Source organism: Rhineura floridana, chromosome 1 (genome assembly GCF_030035675.1).
Source record: "Rhineura floridana isolate rRhiFlo1 chromosome 1, rRhiFlo1.hap2, whole genome shotgun sequence".
NCBI lineage: Eukaryota > Metazoa > Chordata > Lepidosauria > Squamata > Rhineuridae > Rhineura > Rhineura floridana.
The window spans coordinates 267141226-267160138 of record NC_084480.1 but is presented as its reverse complement, the minus strand read 5'-3'; the positions used below and the strand labels follow the sequence as shown (position 1 = coordinate 267160138).

General features: G+C 42.2%; 1 protein-coding gene across 9 annotated transcripts in view; it reads right to left on the bottom strand.

The window, feature by feature from the left end:
* The window catches only part of CSPP1 (centrosome and spindle pole associated protein 1), a 109926-nt gene extending 98699 nt beyond the window's left edge, over positions 1–11227 (bottom strand). For 6 of the 9 annotated variants that reach the window (XR_009759475.1, XM_061600593.1, XM_061600630.1 and 3 more), the window contains exons 1-4: positions 11000–11227; positions 4967–5157; positions 3875–3991; positions 941–1037 (exon numbers count right to left, since the gene is read on the bottom strand). Coding sequence is in view for 8 of the 9 variants with exons in the window: in XM_061600593.1 (XP_061456577.1) it covers positions 941–1037; positions 3875–3973 (196 nt within the window). In the remaining variant the exon portion in view is untranslated. The remainder of the gene's footprint in view (positions 1–940; positions 1038–3874; positions 3992–4966; positions 5158–10999) is intronic. The other 3 variants (XM_061600612.1, XM_061600621.1, XM_061600602.1) reach the window with 3 other exon arrangements.
* Positions 11228–18913: the final 7686 nt, after the last annotated feature.

Sequence of the window (18913 nt, the reverse complement as noted above, 5' to 3'; positions counted from 1 at the left end):
TAGGCAGGCAATAATACTCTAGCATGCATAGGACACTCAGGCCAACAGTTATGGCTAAGCGCAACTGTGTTTTATAGCACAGCACCAGTGAAGCCATATTGCATCACAAACTGTTACAGTTCCTTCAAAGGGCAACTAGGCATTACATATATCCCTTCAAACAAACAATGAACAACCCAGCTACATACACAAACCACTCTGTGTCACAAAAACAATACTGTCAGCTCAGTGACAGTTTATTATGAGTGTAGTAACATGTACATTATTTTCCTTTTCTCTTTTCATATTTGTGGAAAGGGCCATATTCAAGATATTTGAATATACCATCTTTATTGTTGTTGTTATTATTATTATTTGATTTATATCCCGCCCTTCCTCCCAGCAGGAGCCCAGGAGGTCTTATCTTATCAGGAGGTCCGTTCTGCACAACGTAGGAAACGGACCTTTAGTGTGGCGGCACCTACCCTGTGGAAATCCCTCCTCTTAAATATTAGACAGGTGCCATCTCTGTTATCTTTTTGGCGCCTTTTGAAGACTTTCCTCTTTCAACAAGCCTTTTAAGTTGAGACCTTATCCCAGTCCACTTCTGTGTTGGAATTGTTTTTTAATATGCTTTTAAACCTCTTTAAAAAAAAAATTATGTTTTTAACCTTTTTTTTAAGATGCCTTCAAAGCTTTTTTAAAGAATGTTTTTAAAGTTGTTTTGTTTTAATGTATTTTAAAGTCTGTTTTTATGATGTTTTAAAGTGGTTTTAGTGGTTTTGTTTGCCGCCCTGGGCTCCTGCAGGGAGGAAGGGCAGGATATAAATCAAATAATAAATATTTATGTAAATCTGAGTAGTTAGGTGTGAGAATAGATTAGGAAATAAAATAAAGAGACAACAAATACACTTATGGTAATACAATAAGCATTTAAAAAGTACAAATAAAATGCAAATACCATGTATGCAAGTCTCTTGACTATTTGGTGGAATGTTTTCCTTAGCCATCATTATTAACATTTTGTTGGCCTCCGAAAGCTTCTCTGCACTTTTGTTCTGAAAAGGGAAAAACATAGGTAAGGCAGAATTAACAATCAATCACTGGAATAACATTTTGTTGTTTAGGGTTGGGGAACCTGTAGCCCAATTTTTTCCTGGAGTATAACTCCTACCATCCCTGACAGTTGGCCATGCCGGCTGGGGCTGAGAAGAGTTAAGAATTCAACAATGTCTGGAGAGCTGCAGATTGGTCATCCCTGTTTCAATTTGTAAATTTCTCTGAATACAACAGAGGGACTATAGAGTCTTCCTTGCATTTTCCAAAGAGGGGTTGCCATAATGAAAACATTATTCCTCCTAACTGTTCACATAGAGGTGCACAGAGGAATATATAGGGTAGTATCCCAATAACTAATTGTCACCACAAGGATTTCCACTTGCCCAAGTGAACTTCCTCCCTCTTCTCCCTCCACACACACCCTAAATGTGTTCTGGGAGTTCCCCTGACCGTAAGGGGCTGATTTGGGGCAGGTGTGGGGCACACACAGGAACAGAGGTGAAAGTTTCATTGTGCAAAGGGCAATCCTTAAGCTGATGGAAAGAGTTAAGTTGGATTTTTGTTGTTATATGCCTTCAAGTCAATTACGACTTATGGCGACCCAATGAATCAGTGACCTCCAAGAACATAAACCACCCTGTTCAGATCTTGTAAGTTCAGGTCTGTGCCTTCCTTTATGGAATCAATCCATCTCTTGTTTGGCCTTCCTTTTTTTCTACTCCCTTCTGTTTTTCCCAGCATTATGGTCTTTTCTAGTAAATCATGTCTTTTCATTATGTGTCCAAAGTATGATAACCTCCGTTTCATCATTTTAGCTTCTAGTGATAGTTCTGGTTTAATCTGTTCTAACACCCAATTATTTGTCTTTCTTGCAGTCCATGATATCTGCAAAGCTCTCCTCCAACACCACATTTCAAATGAGTTGATTTTTCTCTTATCTGTTATTTTCACTGTCCAACTTTCACATCCATACATAGAGATCGGAAATACCATGGTCTGAATGATCCCGACTTTAGTGTTCAGTGATACATCTTTGCATTTGAGAACCTTTTCTAGTTCTCTCATAGATGCCTTCCACAGTCCTACTTCTTCTTGACTATTGTCTCCATTTTGGTTAATGACTGTGCCAAGGTATTGATAATCCTTGACAAGTTCAATGTCCTCGTTGTCAACTTTAAAGTTACATAAATCTTCTGTTGTCATTACTTTAGTCTTTTTGACGTTCAGCTGTAGTCCTGCTTTTGCGCTTTCCTCTTTAACTTTCATCAGCATTCATTTCAAATCATTACTGGTTTCTGCTAGTAGTATGGTATCGTCTGCATATCTTAAATTATTGATATTTCTCCCTCCAATTTTCACACCTCCTTCATCTTGGTCCAATCCCACTTTACTACCAATAATTGTGAAACTACAGAATTTTTCAGTGCACTGTACAAGAGAACTGTGGAATATTTGAATGCTTATTAATATGCACCCTCCCTCACTAATCTGCATTACCACTTATAAGCCTTTCCTTCCCTTTCTGCTTACTAACTTATGACAGTTGTAGTAACAGAAACAAAACTACCAGCTCACAAGTTCTTGAGAATGTCAGGTAAGACAGTGATCACATAAAATAGTGCTCACAAGACAAGACAGCTCCCTCTAGCAGCCAACCTGTAGGTCAAACTAGACATTATGTTATTATCTTGTCAGTCCTGGTATGATTTTTAGAAATAAATGGGGGGGGGAGGCCTTGAACCAAAGGGGGATATTGTTTGTTCTGCAACTGGCAATAGCTCTCCATCCCCAGCTACCTGATCCTTTCTTAAGTGGAGATGCCAGTGACTGAATCTGGAACCTTCTACATGCTAAGCATGTGCTCTTCCATCATCTCTCCTCAAATGCCACAATATAACAAGAAGCTCAAATTTAATTTTTCCTAATTATTATTCTCTTTTAAATTCTTAGAGCCACCAAAAGGGGAATTCTGGATAATTTAACTATTTAAGACTCTTTTGGGCTATAACACAGGGGTTCTCAGACTTCCTAATCCCAGGGCTCATTTAACAGGGCTGAAAATTCTGAGACCACTACAAACAATGGTACAGGGCAAAGCTAGTCACAGAATAGCAGCAGATGGAAGTGGATTTTGGCATAACCAGCAGGCAATTATAGACAATAAGAACTGACACTGGCTGTCATGACTCACTCCCCATTTTAGGCAGAATTTGCTGATCCAGAGGCTCTAAGAGGGAAAGGTCTTTTATTTTTTATTATTCTCACCCCTGCACCTGTCAAAGTGTTTTTAATTATCTCCCACAATTTCTTCTCACTTCTCCTTTCACACTTAAATTGACAGATGGAGAGGAATAGGACACAAATATTTTCATCACTCCTCCCTGCTTCAATCTGTCCAGTTCACTTCTTCCTCCTGTAACAGCTTCCTCTCTTATCCCCTTGCTCTCTATTCCCAGTTTATTATTTTTTACAATATTAACTTATTCTATCTTTGATCTTAGTGTTAAGCTCCAGCACTAAGATCGGAGATAAAGTTGATCTTAGTGCTATGGTTTAGCACTAAGATCAAACATAAAAGAAGTTATGTTATTTTTAAAAAATAATAAACTGGGAACAGAGAGCAAGAAAATAAGAGAGGGGAAGCTCTAAGTGTGGTGCTTAGAGCTAAGTTCAGGAAATAAAAATTCTCTGCTCTTTAGAGATTCTCTAGGGAGTAAACACAGGGATATTTTATCTGAAATTAATTTTTGAATTTTTTAAAAAATACTTTAGCTTGAATTACAGGAGTAATGCTCTTCATTTAACGTTGTTGTTGTCTTGAGTATAAAAATCTTACCTGCATTTCCATGTAAGGAGGATCATTTTCAAGTTTTGCTTTGTCTTGGGCCAACTTGGATTTTTGGTCTTCAAGGAACTGGTCAAGGTTCTCAGCCATCCTTTTTTCCCCCCAATTCTGGAAGAGATAAAGTTGTTTATCCATCAGGTGCTGCCTTCAACAACAGAATTTTTTTTAACACCTGCTTTATTAAGAACTATGAATCACTCCATATTAATCATGCATGTACAGACTAGAGAGGGAAAAACTGCAGCCTCTCATATTTCATAATCTTCATTTTTTCAAGATCTCAGCATTATAAATGTGCAATTCACTGAAGCCTCACAATCACCCACCCACACAAAAAAGCATTTTTACTCTGCTGTTCATCTGAAAATGGCTCTGAGGGTGCCTTACAAAGAATAATATGACAGTCCCTGCCCTCATACATATGATCTAAATAAACAACACAAAAGTAAAAGGAATTGGGAGGGAAGGGCAGGAGACAAACTTAGGTACAAGGTTCTTATTTAACAAACAGATGGAATGCAATCCGTTCAATAACAGGAGGTGCCAAATGTCACTGTTTTTTCAGCAAAGCAGATGGTGGCCCTACTTCATTTTGTTTTCTCTGCTGTAGCCTGATAGAATGGATGCTGCCAGGTCACAAATGAGGGACAGAGGAGCCTGATGGAATTGTTAACACAACCACTCAGCTATTTCTGAATATTTATTCAGAACCACTCAGCTATTTCTGAATAATTATTATTATTATTATTATTATTGATTTACCATTTATATGCCAAAATGGCTTCTAAGCAGTTTACAACATAAGATCAATATTTTTCACATATTATGGGTACCACCACTGATAATTCTACAGGCATTGATATCATTTTGGTTTGCCTAATACATATTTTCAGGTTTCCTTACAGGCCAAATTTTGCCATAAATCAGCAGGATCCTAAATTGGAAAAAGAGGAGTTTATAGCACCTGAAGATGGGACTTTATTGTCTGAGGGAACATTCCCTCCAACTGCTAGATAAAGCTACCCAATTTGAATTTTATTGACTTTTTTTTAACCTAGCACAACAGCTAAAATTAATCTTTACCAATGTTTATATAAGGACTGCCAAGTGTCTCTTTATTCCTCTTCTCCTCCTATGGAACCTGTGTTTCATTTAAGGATGGAGGCAGAACTAAGTAACAGCTGGTTGTTGTATTTGCAGAAATGAAGGATCAGCCATCATGTGTTTTCTCCTTCCCAGGAGGCCTCGGTTGCAACCTGAAACCTGCAAAACACCTGAAAAGGCCTCATTTGAATGTCTGTTATCTCCTCCCATGCTCCATCTTAAGGATCTTTATCAGATGCAGACAAAGATAACTTGAATAACAGTCTTTTATTCTCTTCCCCTTCCTTTCCCCCCCCAACAATCTAGCCTAATGAAGAATTCTGGGGAAGCTGAAATCTTGAACAATATTTTGTCATATTTTGGTTGGCCTAATAAAGGTATATACATTTTGGAACAGTTAAAACTGTTCACTCTTTAATTAGATTGCATGGAATCTTAAGCATATTAGTTTGGTGGGAAAAATATAAAATATACAGATATTCTTAAATTGATGCAAACTGCTGTGTTACATACAATACTAATTTAACTAAGGACAACTGCACATATACATATTCACTTGATGAAGCCAATTGTGGCTTTCCTATGTGAAAAAATGAGCCCAGAACATGCATAAAAGGTAACTGTTCCTTTACCACATGAATTTCTCAAGTAAGCTCAATAAACAACAAGCTCAAAGAATAATAAATATATTCTAAGACAACTCAATTACAAGCCTACCTTCTGATATGGGACAATCAATGTTAAAAATAAATTCCCTTTTGGAGTCCTCTAAATCCTTAATCACATTAAGTTTGCATGCTGATAAAATGATGTCCTTCCTTAGACCAGGGTGGGAAACCTTTCTACCCTAGTGGGCTGACTGTTATCTCCCCCACCCCTCATGGGCCAAGTTTGACAGGTGGGCAGAGCCACCCATCTGTCAGTGACCTGACACAATGACATCAGTTAACCATTTTTGCCTGCTATGTTCTGCAGCGCTTTGAACTGGGCTTCTGAAGATCCACTCAAAGTGCTGAGGAAAACAGTGCTTTGAGAGGGGCTTCTGAACACAAAGCACTATCCTGCCCTGCACTTTGAAAGGGGCTTTGCAGACAGTGCCGAACAACTAATCCGGCAGCACCTGAAAACACCCTTGTGTCCATGCTGCGTCCTTACCTGCCCCATACCTTACATCGTATATCATATACTGCATATGAGATGTGATGTCAGTTGTAGAGCAGATGGGTATGGTTTGGATGAAATGGCCTCAAAGGTCCAATGGGGAAGCCTGGCTAGCCTAATTAGGGGTTCCCACCTGTAAGCTTAGCCAGATAAACTTTTTCACTAGTCCTAGCAATCTGGCTGAATAAAAACAGATTCTACAAATTAAGATGGAAAGGAAAGTGCAGTACGATTCCATTCTCATTCTTCAGCTACTTACTTTAGATATACTCTAATGTACTTGTATCTGTAAGAAAATCAATTCATTTCTTGCAGCAAACTTTCCAAAAAGACTCCAACAATATTATCTTTACAAGTGTTTGGATCTTCATGTGCAACACAATCCTATGCATGCCTACTCAGAATTAAATCCTATTAAGATTAATGCCATTAAGCGGGTTTAAGATTGCAGCCTTGCAGCACAATCCTATGCATGTTTACTCAGAAGTAAGCCCAGTTGAGTTAAAAGAGTTTGGAAGTGTGTTTACAATTGCAACCTTGATCTTTTAAACCTTGAGTTTTAAGTAGCTACCATTTCCAGTAATGAAGACAATGGGTGAATCCAATGTAGCCATACTCAGATTATACTCATTGAAATCAATGAACAAGATAATCATGACTAGCTTAAGCTCACTGATTTCAATTAGACTACTCAAGTATTACTTATTTCGATACCACCCAACAGCATGATGAACTTTATCAAAATATTTATACATTAGTTAAAGGAAGATATCTATTTAGTAGCTATCATTTCTCCTCCAGTACAGTTAGGCTATGTTAACACAATTGATATTTAGCAAAGTTTCAAAAGAACAATCTAAAATATAAAATTTAAACTTAAATGTTGAAATGTTTTTCACATTGTTCTGCTTTAATTTATTTTAAGGTCTGTTTTTATGATGTTTTAAAGTGTTTTTAGCATTTCTGTTTGCCGCCCTGGGCTCCTGCTGGGAGGAAGGGTGGGATATAAATCAAATAATAAATAAATAATAATAAATAAACTTCAAAAGAAAAACAAATCATTAACTCAGACAAATCTGTATTATATAAATATTGGTCAGGACTCAGGACTCTGACTCCCTGTTCTTTAGGAAGAGACCATGAATTCAGAGAATATATCCATCCAAGAAAAGAATGTGCCCTCTGAACCAGCCTGTGCATCCCTTGCCTCCTCAGAAGATCCAGCACCACAGGAGCCCATGATGCCAGCACATTTCTAACTTGAAGAGGTTGCATTACTATCTTCAGCCACGAGCACAAAATCCAAACTAAATCCATGGCCTTTTCTGTACCACCAAAGCCCTTGGCTTCTAAAACAAGCTGGGCTCCTTCAGGAGTAGCAGCTGCACTCATCAGGGGTGGGGCAGCTGCAGTCCTATTTAAGGCTCAGTCTTGGTTTGCTGGAGCAACATTCAAGTTTGTTTTCCAGCCTAGGTGCCTAATGGGCCAGGGTACTGCTCACCTTTTCTGACTTGTGGACTTGGTCCTCTGCTTTGCCTGACTTTTACTAGAATGTGACCTTTTCTTCCTAGTTCTGTAAATAGTGCTAGTAGTATGTGACCTGGTGTCCCTAGACTCTGTGCTCATCACAAGCCACACTTGAGTTAGAATCTTGTTCTCTAGTTGGGGACCATACAATATTTTCTTCATTTCAACTTAAAATCTTATTCACTGAAACTTAGTATATATATAACACTAAGCCTGGCTTAGCATTATAGGTCCAGTGGCTTAACTATGGTTTATTTACTGCAAGAAAAAAAAGTCAAGCTATGGGTTGTTTTAACTATGGCTTGGTGCTACATATGCTTCCTTAACCATTGTTTGTTTGGCCATCCTACCCCATACTTACAAAGGCATAAAATATGAGCCGCTGGAAAACAAAAAAACTTTGGTGAAACAAGCTGTGGTTGGTTTGATTATCTGTGGGACAACTTGTGGCAAACTCATAGCTTGTTAAACAAGCCATGGTTTAATGTTATAGAGGAAGGGCCATAGCTCAGAAGTAGAGTGTTGGCTTTGCATGCAGAAGGACCAGGTGAAATCTCCAGCTTCTCCAGGTGGGAGAGACTCCCTGCCTGATACCCTGGAGAGCCACAGCCAGTCAGTATGTTATGTGCGAACCTTACCAAAAATATGCATGTGAGTGAATTAGTTTTTTAATATCTGATTAAGCGTAAGAAAAAAACGAACTAGTACAGAAACCAACTATATAAAAATCCATAAGCAAGATGAGCCAAAGAAAGTGTGACTACAAAGAGTATATACCAATAATCATGTACAGAAACATTTTACGTATCCAGCAGATATGCACCATCACTGAAGATATGCAGAAGAATCAACATGCTCAGCAGGTGCTCTAGCTCTTGGATTTCTGAGAAAACAAGGCCCATTTCCTTTTTGAGCCTCAAACAGGACAGGGAGGAAAGAAATAGGGCTTCAGATTCAGCTTCCACGAAGCTCTATGATTTTATTTATTTTTTTACAGTTACATCTTAAATGTAAAATAGGCTTCATAGCTGAAGATGTTTGTACTAACTAATTAGAGGCCAAGACTCCTGTAAGTCTAAGCATTAATTTGCTGGTGTAAGGGTCAGGACACAAGCAGTATATCTGCAGCATAGGTTTAAAAGCATGCAACTTAAGACTGAGCATTGGGCATAAACTTTCTCATGTTGCACAGAAGTCATCTATGCCACTTTTCAGTGGTGGCACCCCAGCTGTGGAATGGCCTCCCCAAGAGGTTTGCCTGGTGCCTACATTGTAGTCTTTTTCAGCATCAGGTAAAAATCTTTATTTTCCCAGTTCTAAAAAAATGACTGAATGCTTTTTTAGACCTTGGCCACTCTTGTTTTCCCTGTTTCTGGTTTTATTGTGGTTTTATTTTGATTTTTTAATTTTATGTTCATATTGCATGTTTATGTTGTATGTTTTTTTAAATATGTATAAATATTATCCAGATAACTTGCTAATGTGCAGTATAAAAATGCTGTAAACACAAGTTTACCAATGTGTCAAGGAGATTCCCCCAATTACTTTCTCCTCTCCTTTCAAGATCTCCAGGCTCTCTCCAGGTCTATTAGAATCAGAAGAGATACACAGTCATCGTTATAACTTGATCTTTGGAGTACTCTTTCCCTCATCTCTCCAAATAATCTCTGCAAAGCAGCATGTTTGGAGAAAGCCTAGCTTAAGAGTTTTCTCATGGGTAGCCCATCCCTTGAAAGACTCCAGAGGGAAAGAATTCAACAACAAAGGTCAGAACTCCCCTCCTGCCTCCCTGGATGATGGTGGTACTGCCATGCACTGGAATCTCCTACACAACACTTCAAAAAAAAACACTAGCATCTTTATGAAAGTATATAGCAAATAATAGTGGCCACAGAGAATATAACTTTCAGGCAAAGACAGCCAGGGTTCACCAGACCACTTACCACCAAAAATGCCTCCTCAGATGCTACTTTACAAAAGTGTAAGGAGCAGAATTATTCTCTACCACTGACACTGTAAAGTCCTTTGAACAGAAGCCCTACAGTTGAGTATTACTGGACCATTGCTTTGGTAGGACATCACAAGAGATCTGTGGCTTCAGAAGATAATGATTCAACCATACCAGTGTCATTCTACATACTCAACAAGTGGAGCACCTATTTCTAGGCTGGTGGTAAACAACAAAGCAGAAATGCATCCCAACCTCGACCATTATTTGGGAAAGATTCGTATCTTTCTAAGGCCAAGAAGTCACCTTCCACAGGATTTCTTGTGTCCCATAACAATGAGCTTAGATTACCTCAAGACCACTCATCCAAGAACTCTACTATGCAGTAGTGACCAGTAATTACCTAACCAACTAGTGAGTAACAGAAATATATTTATAATAATGATGGAGAGAAGACCTGGAAAGATCACTGAATTACAGTGACCTTCAAGAGGTGTTATTTAGTTGTTGAGAGTTTCACACTATACTAGCCATTCCCTAATATATATACATTAAATTTACAATCCCATGTGCACTTACTAGTGGGTAATTCCCATTGCACTCAGTTGCATTTGCTTCTGAGTAAACATGCTTACGCTCATGTATGTATGTTGGGAAGTATTCACAAGGCTAGAATTTTATGAAAAAGCTGTCTTGAGCATCCATAATAAGAGTTCCCTGAACGTATGCTGTTCCTTTGTGGCCTGCTAACTTTATATAGCGTTACTGAATCCCTTCTTCAAATATATCCGATTTTTAAACTGCAACAGATATCCGAGAGCAGAAATCTTCTCTAAATCCAGACATCACCAAAGGAAATCATAAGGTAAGTATAACGCAGACCGCAGGGGAGGTTTAGTGGTGAGAAAGGGTGAGCTTGGAAGAGCAACTGTAGCTTCCACGCATGCCAAGGTCTCTTTAAGAAGCTATACCGCGTTGTTAGGCAACCAGATTACAACAAAAACTGGGGCCTCTGAAAGAGTCCGTGCGAAAACAAGACCACGCAGTCTGCGTCCTGTCCGTGTTCGGGCACTGAGAGTTCAAAATGCAGCATTCCTCTCACCTTCGCGCACACAAAAACTCCCACCTACCCAAGTCTCTCGAGGAGAGCCCGCCTCCCCCAAACTCTTTAAAAAATGTGTGTGAGGGTGTCTCTTCAGCACCCCATGGGGACCGAGACAAACACGCACCGACACCCCCTTTGCCCCCTTCGACTTAAGGGGAAATATTTTACCCCTAAGGGCGAAGGAATGCATTTTTCTACGCGGGCGCGCGCACAAACACTTAACGCAGACGCGCACTTTCCAGCCCTCTCCAGAGACAGTGATCCAACTTACGGGACGGAAAGGCGCCTCCTTCCACCGCTCGCTGAGCAGCGACTCCCCTTCTCCCCAGTCCGAGATCTTCGGAGCTGTGGCCGCCCGGAACCCGCCTAACTCGTTGCTGGCTCTGGAGAGGCCCAGCCGCCGGCGGGCTGTCAAACAGCAGCAGCTCCCGCCGTCTCTCTCAATCGCTCGACCGAAGTCGCTCAAGCCCTCCGCCTTCTCAGGGAGGAGCCAAAGTAACGGCAGGAGAGACCGGGGAAGGGTGGAAATGGAGTACAAACAGCACCCCCTGCTGCTTGGCGCCAAGAGTAAATCCTAAACACTAGTGCTAGGGGGAAAGGGGGTTGTTACTATGGAAGTTTTGTATGCAGAAAAACAAAGGCTCGATTCTTCTTTGAATCCTTTAACCCGAGATGTATGCAAGCTGCTTGTGGTTGCTCAGTGGCAAAGGACAAGCACTTTGTGCATGCTCAGGGAAGCGTTCTTCTTTACTATCACTTCACAGGGCGGCTGAGCTCTGCTATTGCAAACATCAGAACTGAGGTCCAAGCTTGGATAAAATAAGGGTGGGGGGAAGGGGACGCTTGCCTCCCCCCTGAAATTCGAAATGTGATGGGGGTGGGTGGGTGGAATGATCTGTAGTAACAATCCATAGACTTTACTTCCCCAACTCCAGAAATATTTCTGCGGAGATTCTTGGGTATAGGAGATGGTCGAAGTGGACTAGAATAACATCCCACATCTTTTCAGAGTTCAGACGGACCTCTAGGCCACATTAACACCATACATTTATTCACGACGCTGAAGTTGGTTCCTAGTTCCCAGTTCCCAGTTCCTTATTTGTGTGAAATTTCAGTCACTAACAAAGAAGAAAAGTTGACAGCTACAGCAACGTCAAGCCAAATTTAAAATACCCCTGAACCCCAAAATAAATAATGGGGTACACTGTATGATATATCGCTGTAATCAGGAGACTCTCCCCGTCAAGACTGACAATAAATTTATACAATCAAAATCATCAGGATTCCGATATTATCATAAATACATAATGATGTCATAAAATCATAAATCATAAGTAACTGGGGGTACACGCCCCAAAATCTGCTCTGGGCCAGGACAAATCATACACCCCAGGAAAGGGGAGGGTCGCCCCTACAAGATTCCACTGCGTCCCGCCCGGCCCAGAGCCTCTGCTGGGTGCAGGGCACATGGGAGGGCATCTATCCAAAATCAAACTGGACAAAAACTTACAGGAAAAATTAAGTAACTGGGGGAACACGCCCCAAAATCTGCTCTGGGCCAGGACAAATCGTATACCCCCAGAAAGGGGAGGGTGTCCCCTACGAGATTCTGCTGCGTCCCGCCTGGCCCAGAGTTTCTGCTCGGCGCAGGACACATGGGAGGGCATCTATCCAAAATCGAACTGGACAAAAACTTACAGGAAAAAATAAGTACCTGGGGATACACGCCCCAAAATCTGCTCTGGGCCAGGACAAATCATATACCCCAGGAAAGGGGAGGGTGTCCCCTACGAGATGCCACTGAGTCCCGTTCGGCCCAGAGCTTCTGGGCACCAGACACTCACGAGGGCATCTATGCAAAATCGAACTGGACAAAAACATACAGGAAAAAATAAGTAACTGGGGGTACACGCCCCAAAATCTGCTCTGGGCCAGGACAAATCGTATACCCCAGGAAAGGGGAGGGTGTCCCCTACAAGATTCCACTGCGTCCCACCTGGCCCAGAGCCCCTGCTGGGTACAGGGCACATGGGAGGGTATCTATCCAAAATCAAACTGGACAAAAACTTACAGGAAAAAATAAGTAACTGGAGGTACATGCCCCAAAATCTGCTCTGGGCCAGGACAAATCATATACCCCAGGAAAGGAGAGGGTGTCCCCTACGAGATGCCACTTAGTCCCATCCGGCCCAGAGCTTCTGCTGGGCACCAGACACTCACGAGGGCATCTATGCAAAATCGAACTGGACAAAAACATACAGGAAAAAATAAGTAACTTGGGGTACACGCCCCAAAATCTGCTCTGGGCCAGGACAAATCGTATACCTCCGGAAAGGGGAGGGTGTCCCCTACAAGATTCCACTGCGTCCCGCCTGGCCCAGAGCCTCTGCTGGGTGCAGGGCACATGGGAGGCTATCTATCCAAAATCAAACTGGACAAAAACTTACAGGAAAAAATAAGTAACTGGGGGTACATGCCCCAAAATCTGCTCTGGGCCAGGATAAATCGTATACCCCAGGAAAGGGGAGGGTGTCCCCTACAAGATTCCACTGCGTCCCACCTGGCCCAGAGCCTCTGCTGGGTGCAGGGCACATGGGAGGGCATCTATCCAAAATCAAACTGGACAAAAACTTACAGGAAAAAATAAGTAACTGGGGGTACATGCCCCCAAATTTGCTCTGGGCCAGGACAAATCATATACCCCAGGAAAGGGGAGGGTGCCCCCTACGAGATGCCACTGAGTCCCGTCCGGCCCAGAGCTTCTGCTGGGCACCAGACACTCACGAGGGCATCTATGCAAAATCGAACTGGACAAAAACATACAGGAAAAAATAAGTAACTGGGGGTACACGCCCCAAAATCTGCTCTAGGCCAGGACAAATCATATACCCCAGGAAAGGGGAGGGTGTCCCCTACGAGATTCCACTGCGTCCCGCCTGGCCCAGAGCTTCTGCTGGGTGCAGGGCAAGTTGGAGGGCATCTATCCAAAACCAAAGCAGACAAAAACATACAGGAAAAATAAGTAACTGGGGGTACACGCCCCCAAATCTGCTCTGGGCCAGGATAAATCGTATACCCCAGGAAAAGGGAGGGTGTCCCCTGCAAGATTCCACTGCGTCCCGCCTGGCCCAGAGCCTCTGCTGGGTGCAGGGCACATGGGAGTGCATCTATCCAAAATCAAACTGGACAAAAACTTACAAGAAAAAATAAGTAACTGGGGGTACACGCCCCAAAATCTGCTCTGGGCCAGGACAAATCATATACCCCAGGAAAGGGGAGGGTGTCCCCTAGGAGATGCCACTGAGTCCCGTCCAGCCCAGAGCTTCTGCTGGGCACCAGACACTCACGAGGGCATCTATGCAAAATCGAACTGGACAAAAACATACAGGAAAAAATAAGTAACTGGGGGTACACGCCCCAAAATCTGCTCTAGGCCAGGACAAATCATATACCCCAGGAAAGGGGAGGGTGTCCCCTACGAGATTCCACTGCGTCCCGCCTGGCCCAGAGCTTCTGCTGGGTGCAGGGCAAGTTGGAGGGCATCTATCCAAAACCAAAGCAGACAAAAACATACAGGAAAAAATAAGTAACTGGGGGTACACGCCCCCAAATCTGCTCTGGGCCAGGATAAATCATATACCCCAGGAAAGGTGAGGGTGTCCCCTACGAGATCCCACTGTGTCCCTCCTGGCCCAGAGCCTCTGCTGGGCGCAGGGCACATGGGAGGGCATCTATGCAAAACCGAACTGGACAAAAACACGCAGAAAAAAATAAGTAACTGGGGGTACACGCCCCCAAATCTGCTCTAGGCCAGGACAAATCATATACCCCAGGAAAGGAGAGGATGTCCCCTACGAGATACCACTGCGTCCCACCTGGCCCAGAGCTTTTGCTGGGCACAGGGCACATGAGAGGGCATCTATGTGAAATCGAACTGGACAAAAACACGCAGAAAAAAATAAATAACTGGGGGTACACGCCCCAAAATCTGCTCTGGGCCAGGACAAATCATATACCCCAGGAAAGGAGAGGGTGTCCCCTACGAGATGCCACTGCGTCCCACCTGGCCCAGAGCTTCTGCTGGGCGCAGGGCAAGTTGGAGGGCATCTATCCAAAACCAAAGCAGACAAAAACATACAGGAAAAAATAAATAACTGGGGGTACACGCCCCAAACTCTGCTCTGGGCCAGGACAAATCATATACCCCAGGACAGGGGAGGGTGTCCCCTACCAGATGCCACTGCATCCCGCCTGGCCCAGAGCTTCTGTTGGGCGCAGAGCACATGAGAGGGCATCTATACAAAATCAAAGCAGAAAAAGACATACAGGAAAAATAAGTAATTGGGGGTGCCCACCCCAAAATCTGCTCTGGGCCAGGACAAATCATACGCCCCAGGAAAGGGGAGGGTGTCCTCTATGACATTCCAGTGCGTCCTGCTTAGCCCAGAGGTTGTGGAGGCCGCAGGGCGCGTATGATGGCATGTACTCACAACTAAAATGGACAAAAACATTCTCTATGAGAATCCATGGCTTCCTGACTTGCCCAGAATTTCTTGTGTGCAGAAGGAGTGGATCTGAGCAACTATACACATCCAAATGTTTAAATTAGGTAGGGGAAAAAAGGATCTGGTGGTGCCCACCCCAAAACTTTATTTGAAGTATTATATATCATTCATTCATTCATTTCATTCATTCATTGGCGATCACCCGTGGCCGAGTAAGATTGTAAGGTCTTTAGCGGTGGGTCCGTAACTGACTGTAGAGGCCAATTCTGGATCCACACAGCCTCCCACAGTGAGGACATAGTTTTCCAGATGGAAGATGGTCACGATGAGGATTTGCTTGACGTGCCTTCCGCTTAGCTCGCTTGTCCCTTTCGCCCTCTACTCGTGCTTCTTCAAAGTCCATAGCACCTTTGATAAAGGCCAACCTCCATTTGGGACGTTCATGGGCCAAGGCTTCCCAGTTCTTAATGCATGTTACATCTTTTAAGATTAGCTTTGAGAACATCTTTAAGCCTCTTTTGCTGTCCACCGATACTCCGTTTTCCATCCTTAAGTTGGGAGTAAAGTAGCTGCTTTGGAAGACGGTGATCAGGCATTCGAACAACATGGCCGGTCCAGCGAAGTTGATGTTGGAGGATCATTGTTTTGACACTGGTGGTCTTTGCTTCTTCCAATACGCTAACATTAGTCCGTGTGTCTTCCCAAGTAATTTGCAGAATTTTCTGGAGGCAGCGTTGGTGGAATCTTTCAAGAAGTTGGGAGTGACGTTTATAAATGGTCCGTGTTTCACAGGCATACAGTAAGGTCGGTAGTACAATGGCTTTGTAAACAAGCATTTTGGTCTCCCTGCGAATATCCCGATCCTCGAACACTCTACGCTTCATTCAGGAGAATGCAGCACTCGCAGAGCTCAGACAATGTTGAATTTCAGCATCGGTGTCAGCTTTTACAGAGAGATGGCTGCCGATATATGGGAAGTGACCAACATTCTCCAACATCACAGCATTAAGCTGGATTGATGGTGCTACAGAGGGACTAGTTGGCACCTGTTGATGAAGCACTTTGGTTTTTTTAATATTAAGTGAGAGGCCAAGCTTTCCATATGCTTCTGTGAAGACATTTAGTATAGTTTGAAGATCTTTCTCTGAATGTGCGGAGACTACATTATCATCGGCATATTGAAGTTCTACGACAGAGGTTGACATTACCTTACTTTTTGCTTTCAGCCTACTGAGATTAAAAAGCTTTCCATCTGTTCGATATATGATTTCCACACCAGTAGGAAGTTTCCCCTCAATAAGGTGTAGAATCATAGCAATGAAGATAGCAAATAAGGTAAGAGCAATGACGCATCCCTGTTTTACTCCTGATCCGACTCTGAATGGATTGATCTGAAAGCCATTGTTGTCTAAAATTGTTGCTGTCATGTCATGAAGGAGTTGCAAAACCTTTTCTAGCACCTTCCCCATAAGGGGTGAGCAGAGTGGATCCTGAATAGGAATGCTCAGTCATGGATACAGCTGCTGAACAACTCAACTGCCTCGGTCCTTGAGCCAGGACTACTGAGTCTGTATCCACTGCCCATGTGCCGGTCCATGACTAGCGGCTTCTGGATTTCACAGTCCTGCCCCCGTTGCCATCCGCCGATCGCCATGGGACTTTGGGGTTGGTTTGGTTGGAAGATGCCTGTGCGTGAATTTGTTTTATGTGGGGAGATCGGTGCACGACGATCAACACACAATCTTGACAAAAAAAGGCTTTGATCCAATGGCATGGATACCACGTTGATTGGAAGTCTTTTATCTGCTGCAGCCTTCATCTGCCTTCACAGCCATTGTAACGTACACATTGTTATCCTCCGCTTGTTCTGCCATTGAGGACTTTCTTTGATCGTTCTTTGTCTGGTTCCTCTCCCTTGACCTTACCGCCATGGATGACCCTGCTGGGAGTACATGACTCCCGACGGCATCGCTCACAGGGTTCATTGGAACACGCAATTCCACTCACCACTGCAAGGTGACGATCCATACACATATTCATACAGGATAGGGTCCTCTACAAGATGGCATTGGTTCCAACCCAGGTCAGAGCTTTTTGTTCAGTTATACCTCAGACAAGGTCATTTATCATTTCTGATTTTAGAGTGTTTTGAACTGTATTTAATTATGCATTTTATAACTTTTGTGATCCGCCCGAAACATTTTAGTTAACTGCAGGGAATAAATCTAAACAACACCAACAACATTAATTTATGTATCAGAAGAATAGCCAAAATCTATAGGAAACATTATAAGAAACTTGGATGCCCATTCCAAATTATGATTTGGGGCACCACGAATCATAGTTCCACACATCAGGGATACTGTCTTCTATTAGATGCCATCCATGCATAGTTTAGAGTCTCATCTATGAAATTACATCTTTATGCTTCTTGAGTGATTCGTTGTCTGGTGACCCGGCCAAGTTTCCATCTGCCATGGCACCAGATAACATAGAGTCATACTGTGAGAAGAATTGTTGTGCATTTGATTTATTATATCTCTAAATAAATTACTACACATATATATTATATTTCTCCAACAGGTAAGAACCAAGTATACAAATGAACATATAAGCAAGTGCAGACTTAATTTAAAAAACAAATAAGGAAGTCACATTTATCAGAACTGGTAAAACAGTAAAAAACATTTTGCTTAGAAATATATTAGAACATTTTTGCAGTTTACAAAATCAACACCATTTCACATGGGCTGGAATTAAACAATTTCACCCATTCGAAATAATCTCCTGGTTTTCAAACATCTCTGAAATAGTAGTAGATTTAGAAGGGGGCTTTCTAAACTGCACATTGCACATCATCGTTATTGTTTGGTCCTTTATAGCCTCATCGCTACAATATGACTTGGAGTACTATTTTTCTTTGTGAAGTCTTGGAACAACTCATTTGTTGCACAAACATCACCACATTTGCCCAGGGTGGCAAAAAAGTGATACCCCCACAAGTCTTTTTAAAACATCTTAAAAACAAAAGATCTTTACAAAATCAAATACAAAACATTGAAAAACACCTTTTGAAAATTACAAAACATTGTTGAAAACATCTTGAATATAATTCCAATACAGATGCACACTGGGACAAGGTGTCTCCTTAAAAGGGTTGTTGAAAGATCGGATTTTCTTATGTTTAATTTTTGTATCGGTCTACCCTCTTACTCACCTTGTTACAGCTCAAATATTATTATTTTAAAAAGCCATTGGTATTGGCGACAGAAGGAAATGTGGCAGGTTAAACAACAATGATTTCTTGAAGATGTAATTTCATAATTGACACTCAAAAGCATTCATGGATGGCACCTCAGAGAAGACACTCTTCCAGGTGCAATGTAGTATGTTTTATGGTGCCCCAAACCATCTTTTGTGATGGGCACTTCATTTCCTTATTCTTTTCCTGTACATATTTGCTATATTTTCTAATACATATATGCCCTTGTCTGTGCGATACAGATACAAGAAATTCTGAATTGGGTGGGAACCCTCTCCAGAATGCATGGGTGTATGACCTGCAGTGCCCAAAGCATGTTTGATGGTGGAATCCCACAGTTCCTTATGTATTTTCTACATATCTTGATTATTGTTGCTGTGCATAGATGTCGATACCTGTTCTGTATGACCACAAACCA